Raw genomic sequence first — 7288 nt, forward strand, 5'->3', positions numbered from 1 at the left:
CGGGTCGGGGACGACGGCGCGGCAGGAGGAGTATCCATAGACGTCCTTACTGCGGAGGATGACCGGGGAGAACTCGTGCTTGAGGCTGCAGAGGAAGTTCCACAGCTCCGAGTCGGAGCTCATGAACTCCGTGGACTTGGGCATGAAGAGCCTGAGGGCGTCGCCCAACGCCTTGGTGCCGGCGAAGGAGACCTGCGAGCGCGAGTACACAACTTTCTCTGCCTCCCCCTCCAGCCCCCAGGCGGCGGCCGCCGGTTCGCCGCCGGCTGCCCCTGCCCCTGCCGCCGTCGCCGCCCGGGCTCCCGCGGCCGCCGCCGCGGCGCTCCCCGCCTCTGTGCTCATCTTCCCGGCTCCTCTCTCCAGCGCCGCCTGCTTCCTACTGCGGGTCATGGAGGCAGCGGGACGGGGTGGCGGGACAGACGCCGAGAAGGCAGAGCGGAGGCAGCGCCGAAGGCAGGCAGCGGCCGCCGCCGGGCGCCCGCCGGGTGTGAGCAGCGATCGATGTCCTGCGCCCAGCACAAAATGGCGCTTTAAAGTCCCGGGCGGGGCCTGCGCGCGCCCGCCCCCCCTGCGCCGCCCGTTGGCCCGTTCGAAACGCGTCGGGCGAGCCCGGCCCCGCCCCGCCGGGGGTGGCGGCCGTGAGGGTGGGGCGGCCGAGAGGGTGGGGCGGCCGGAGCCCTCTGTCCCCGGAGCCCCCTGTCCCCGGAGCGGGGTCCGGCGGGGTCCGGCAGCCCGGGCCCCGGCGCGACACCGAGCCGCGATCTCCGCGTCTGCAGAGGGTGGCCCCTTCCCTCAGGGCGAGGCCCCCGCATGGCGGGGTGAGCGCGTGTCCGCATGGCGCCTCGCTGAGGGGTGAGGATCCAAACAGGGCGGTGGACAAAGGTGACTTGCAGTGTGGAATGTGTTGGGGTAACGATTTGGTTGGACACTTCGATGGGCAAACTCCCCGAAGGAGTAGCCGTGAGAGAACTGAGTCAAGAAAAATGGGCCAGCGGACGTGACACAGTGAAGTGCTTTACATGATATTAAATACATCCATCCTGTCGCAGATAAGTTTTTTAGCATGAACCTATAGGTTGATCAGTCAACAACATCATAAGTAATGGAACTGCAGAACAGTTGGAGTTAGAAGGAACCTCTGGTGGTATCTGGTCCAACCTCTGTTCTCAATCCTAGCCACCTAAAGCACGTTACCCAGTACGGTATCTGGATGGATTTTGAGTATCTCCAAGGACGGAGGCTCCTCTCTCAGCTGATCACTGATAGGACATGACAAATCAGAATGAAGCTGTGTGAGGGGAAGCTGAGATTTGATACTAGGGAAAGGTCCTCTGAGAGGGTGTTCAGTCACTGAACAGGCTCCCCACTGAAATGGTCACAGCTTCAACCCTGTCAGAGTTCAACAAGCATCTCAATGGCACTCTTTGTTATATGGCTTAGTTTCAGATATTCCTGTGAGGAGCACAGCTGGACTCAATGATCTTTGTGGATGCTTCCAACCTCTCTGGGCAGCCTGTGCCAGCGCTCAGTTACCTTCAGAGTGAAGAGGTGTTTCCTCGTTTTTTAAGGGAACCTCCTGTGTTTCAGTTTGTGCCCATTGCCTCTGACTCTGTCACTGGGCACTGCTGCAAGAGCCCACCTCCATCCTCTCTGCGTCCTCCCTTCAGGTCTCTGTATAACCTGATGAGATCCCCTGAGCCTTCTCTTCTCCAGGCTGAACAGTCCCAGCTCACTCATCCTTTCCTTACAGCAGATGTGCTCCAGCCCCTTAATCTTTGCAGCCCTTTGTTGGACTCTCTCCAGTGTATCCACGTCTCTCTTGTGCCGAGGAATCCAGAACTAGACAGTGCTCCAGGTGTGGCCCCACCAGCACTGAATAAAGTGGGAGGATCTCTCTCTCAAGCTGCAGGCAACACTTTGCCCAGTGCAGCCCAGGATAATATTCACCTTCCTTGTGGCAAGGGCATGTTGCTGGCTCTTGTTTAGCCTGGTGTCCACCAAGACCCCAGATCCTTCTCTTCCAAGCTGCTTTCTGCAAACTGAGATGCTTACTGCATCATTGGGATTGGCTTCATATCCCAACAAAGCATATCCCAAATGAAGCAGTAAAAACTTGGGTTGGTTGAGCCTGTTGTGAGAGTCACCACCTTGCTGAGTCCACAGCAAGGCATTACCTGCATGGCACTGCTAAACTTGCAGCTTTTGCATCGTGATTTTGTCAGCTGTTGTGAAATTCCATGTCCCTCTGGATCATGCTTTCCAATACTTCAGATTGCTGTCACCAGCACAGTCTCTTGTTATGTTCCTGGATTGCTGCAATTATACCAGAGCTCTTTCCAGCACCCAGAACAGCAAGGTGCCAGCAAGGTCAGAGGTGGTTTAACCTACTGTACAAATCCTATTTGGAGTTTGATTAGACCCCTAACTAATTACTTTCTCTCAGCATGGGTAAAGGGAGAGGAATAACATTTTTCTTCTTAGACAGTCTTTGTTCTGTAATTAATCTTTCAGATTAGAATAGGGAAATCTTTTATTCTCAACTCATCAAGAACCTAAATGGGAATGTCTAGAAATCCAGTCAAGTAAGAGGCAGAAATTCTGCATAAGAAATTATTCCTTACTGCCAGTGGAAATGAATTAATTTTCTTCGCAGGATAATTCAACTTGTGTTCGTGGGAAACTCAAGAATATTAATCCAAATAGCTGTTTAAAGTGGATATTAACAAAGCTATTTTAAATCTTCATGAAGACAGTCTTGAGGTACAGCCATATTCTAAACCAGCTTCGTAAATGACCCAATTTTTAAAAAGAAACCTTTCCCAAAATGATGGCACTAGAGCCATTTTTAATGGGATCCATTCCACAGCATACTTTAGCATGCAGCCATACAGCCAGATTGATTTAACTGAAGGAGGTGTCCTATAAAGCAGAGGAGCCTGGAGCTGGAAGCACCCGGGACAGGCATCACCTGATCCAGCTGTGCTGCTGCTGGTCACACTCTGGCTATCTGGTCACCACGGCTGAGGAGAGGCTCATCACCTGCTGGACCACAGAAGCTGCCCTGGGCTCACATTCTCGGTGGAGGCAGCAATAGTTTAGCAGCTCAGCTGACAAATGGGCCCTCGTTAATCTGCAGAAATCCAGTTGCTCACTGACCATAACATTTTCCCAAAATTACAAACATTTCTGGTATATGACTCAAAAATCATTGAGGCAGATGGGGGAGGCTTCTCAAGCAAGCAATAAATGAGTCACTACAACTGCAAGTGAAAAGAAAGATCAGCACATTTTATCATGTAGTATTTATTCATTATTTTTACTTTGTAGCCGAATGGGTGGACAATACCCTTTTAAGGCATGGGATGTAATCTCACTTTTACAACTTCATTATGAGTTTTCTGCAGTGTAACACTCTTCTTTTAATACCCTACAAAGTAATCTCAAGAAAATCCATGGTAATTGCCTATCTTTTAGTAATTTCCAATAGCTCAGTACAGTAATAACAATAACAATAAAATTAATAATCCTTTGGAAGTGCATAGCTCTTCATTTCAATCATACTACTTCTTGTAAGCATTAATTATCACTCACAGTACTCTTGAATTATGTAACTAAATATTGCCTTTCCTTAATAGATGAATAGACTGAAGAAGTGGATCAAAACGGCTTGACTAAGATGTATAGACTCAATTTTCTGTAGATTTTCTAACAGTCATTATTCTAAAAATACAAGAAATGTCCACATTGGAACAGAGAAGAGTAAAAAAACCCTGTAATCTTTGTTTCCGATTATTTGTTAGAATTTCTTTTCTGTATTGAGTTCTCAAGAAGGAAGAACAAAGTACCAATTGAGAAAGTGGTACACTAATTGCTGCACAACTGAGACACTTTATTTTCTTTAATGTATCCTGCCTGGTACCAAAAAACACCACTGGTAACTGCTAATTATTTTAAATGCTAACAATCTTATCTGTACAAATGATCACACAGTTTTGAGTCTTGCTGATGAGCCCTTAAATCCTGGATATTAAGTCACATCAGTTCTGCTGACAGGACTTTTCCTTTAACATACTCAAGCTCGTCCACCCAGGATGGCAAGAGCATCCTTACTGTCCAATGTCTTCAAAGATAAATACTCTTTCCTAGTATCTTTCCTTTTGTTCTTGAGAGGTTGCATTAACTGGCAGCCTGCTTCAGTTAATTTGGTTCTCAAATGCCTTTAGCATATTTTCAGGAAAGTTTGTGGCAACGCAAGCATGACTCCACATTCCATTCACAACTAAACTTCACATATTACCCAAAAGTCATCAAGTTCCTAGGCCTGAGAAGTGCCCAGACAAGTATTGGTAAAATTTCTGAAAATACTTTCAAAGAGAGACAAAAGAAAATAATTTACAATAATTATTCCTCAATCAGTTATAAGGGAGAAAAAAAAAATCGTGGAATCACTGTCTGTAGAAATCACAGCTGCAGTAAGAAAGGGAAAGGGTGTTAGGAATCACTATGGAAGGGATAATAAAAAACCCAGAAGACAGCATTCTGCTGAGTGCAAGTCCATTGTGCCTCCACAAATCTTGAATACTGTGCATTTCTAATCTTACCATCTCTAAAGGAAAACAGCAGTGATACAAAGAAGGCCAACCAGCACGAGCAGAAATATGGAACAGCTTCTCTATGAAAAGAGATTAAATAGGCTAAGACTCTTCAGCTTGAAAAAGCAGATGGTTGAAGAAGAATATGATAAAGGTTTATCAAATTGTGATAGTACAAAGAAAGCGGATAAGAAATTATTATGTCTTAGTTTTTATAATCCAAGAATGACAGGGAAGCACATGAAGGTATAAAGCAGAAAACTTTAAATGACCAAAAAGGCATGTGTTGGTTTTGGGTTTTACTTTTTTTGTTGGGGGGGGGGGTGGTATTTCCCCCCATATGACTCATAATTAGTTTGTGGAGCTCATTTTTCAGCAAAGTTGTGGATTCCAAAATGGAAAAATATACCCCAGTGCATTTGCACACCATTCAAAAATATTAAATATTAGACATGATTGGAAGAAAATACCCATCAATAGCTCTTGTACGTGAAGACCATGGGCTCAGAAAGGCTGTAAGCCAAAGCCTAGGAAAGGAAGGAAGGAACAATATAACTGGGGAAGCAACCATCAAGTGTTTGCATCATTCTCACACTCTTTCCCTAACCTTCCTCAGATTCTTGAATATAATTCCAGCATAAGAAATATATTGCTTAAGAACATGGTTCTCACGTATCACAGATCATGTCATTTTGTAGTATTGATTACATTGTTTCCTGAGGCACTCTATTTAAAGTACCATCACTGTTAAAACAAGTGTGAATTTCATTCCCTTGTCTCAAACCAGACAAATTTTTAAGCCTACTACCAATTATTTTAAAACCTTATTAATTAAATCTTATTCCCTGATACCATGTGGCTGAGCATGTCAATTAACAAATTCTTTTTGTGATACCCTTCAGCCTGTGCTGCCATTTTCCTTCCTACCAGATTTGTGCATTACCAGATGAGCTGACAGGACAAATTCACTCCAGAACAGAGAGAGTCACAATTGATTTTTTTTTTTTTTTTTTTTTTTTTTTGGTGTTGTTGAACTTGCTACAGGATACAATGCAATGTATATATTGGATTCATGTTTTGTGCTGGCCTAGGGAGAACACAATACGTGATCCAGCATAAAGTCCATGGAGGAAAGTTACCCTTCCACATGCTTTGAGTGAATTAGCGAGGGAGTTGATGTGTATGCCTGTATGTCATATGGATGTGGCTTTATTAAATAGTTACAGGAGCTTTACTGTGTCATTGGACTACATCTTAGTCAGGCTCGTTCTTATTTGTTCTCTTTGTCCAAATGAATCTTGTAAAACCTACTGCCCCTTGTGTTTGTTTTAATGGAAAGAGACAGAACACGTTGTTTTTTTTTATTTTTTCATGTCGTCTTCGGCACTTTCACAGGGCAGAGGAGAGAGAGCTTTAGACACTTTAGGTGGAAAAGTCTTGATCTCTCTGTTTCAGTGAAAGTTGCAAGCAGCCAATTATTATGTAGATTTAGCTGTTAGCATTAACACCTCCTTTTGAATCTCTCTTTTGTTCTCCGAGTTAGGCATGGGCTTCAAAAGGCTGGAAGGCTTATCTCCGCCCAGCTCCCTCTCTCCTGGAAGGGCCCTGTGTCCCCGCACAGGGAGGATCGGTGGCCCCGGCCGTCTGCATGCAGCGCTGGGAGCCGGCACAGACCCGGCGGAGGGAGCGTGGAGTTTGCAGCCTTACCTCACACCACATTCACAGGAGCTGAATAGCTTTACTACACTGACATCCTGCCCCATGACTTACACCTGCTACAATTCTGCCGTATTAGTTTTGGCGGTATCATTTTCTTTCCCTTGAAAGTATTTTTTATGTTATTCAACGTAGATTCAATTCAAAACACTTCAAGTGTGATTTATATAAACTTTCCCAAATATTCTAATAATTTATAGTTCCATAGCACTTGGTTCACAGTATTTCTTATAATCATTTAAAAATTCTTTCGAATTCGTGCCAGCACACAATAAATATCAAAACTGGATCATTTTAACAACATTAATTATTTTGACCATTTTTGATAACAATGCTACAAAGAAAGAATAAAAATAGATTGATAATACCTTGAGAACTGGGCTTTTAGGTTGCACGTTTTAAAATCAAAGATTCTCTGTAGCTATAGATACCCTTCATTTTAATACCGGCACAATGACAGATACTAGCTGAGGTTCTGACCCTGCACATGATCTGCATTATTATAAAGGCTCTCCACAAAAGAGGCGACTTCATTCATCCTCGGTGAACCTGCAATGGTTCCAGGTGGATGAGTGGCTTTTTAGCAGAATTTTAAGATTATCTTTCAGAAATGCAGTGATGTTTTAATGTGTTTGTTGTCACAGAGACATATACAAACATTATCAACCAGCAATTGAATTAAATATTTCCCAGAATATAAAAGTGACCCAAATTGTCATAGTAAAGTCAAAAAGTAGTCAAAGTTAACAAATCACTATTTGATCCCCATCCCCCTCAGCTATTTTTGGAAGCCTCCTCCAAATAAGAAATGCTAGTGGTTCAATCTTTTACTGACTTAATTAAACCCACGGTAAGCCCTAGTGTGGTCACTTACTGCAGTTTGTTTGGTTTAGTTTATATAGGCTATTCAGTTTAAGCTCAGTGAGCCATTGTTGCTCCCATTTAAGAGAATCTACATACGGGTTACTATTGGTTTAATT

At 44.3% G+C, this 7288-nt stretch overlaps 1 protein-coding gene across 1 annotated transcript in view; it reads right to left on the reverse strand.

Annotated features, from left to right (window-relative positions):
- CCDC71L (coiled-coil domain containing 71 like) overlaps positions 1-695 on the reverse strand; it is a 3239-nt gene extending 2544 nt beyond the window's left edge. The window contains exon 1 of the mRNA XM_041405526.1: positions 1-695. This exon is cut by the window's left edge and continues 2544 nt beyond it. Within this exon, the coding sequence (XP_041261460.1) occupies positions 1-390 (390 nt within the window). The 5' untranslated portion in view covers positions 391-695.
- Between the last annotated feature and the right edge of the window lie 6593 nt (positions 696-7288).

The sequence above is a fragment of the Onychostruthus taczanowskii genome, unplaced genomic scaffold, assembly GCF_017590055.1.
Source record: "Onychostruthus taczanowskii isolate IOZ18803 unplaced genomic scaffold, ASM1759005v1 scaffold23, whole genome shotgun sequence".
In the NCBI taxonomy this organism is placed as follows: domain Eukaryota; kingdom Metazoa; phylum Chordata; class Aves; order Passeriformes; family Passeridae; genus Onychostruthus; species Onychostruthus taczanowskii.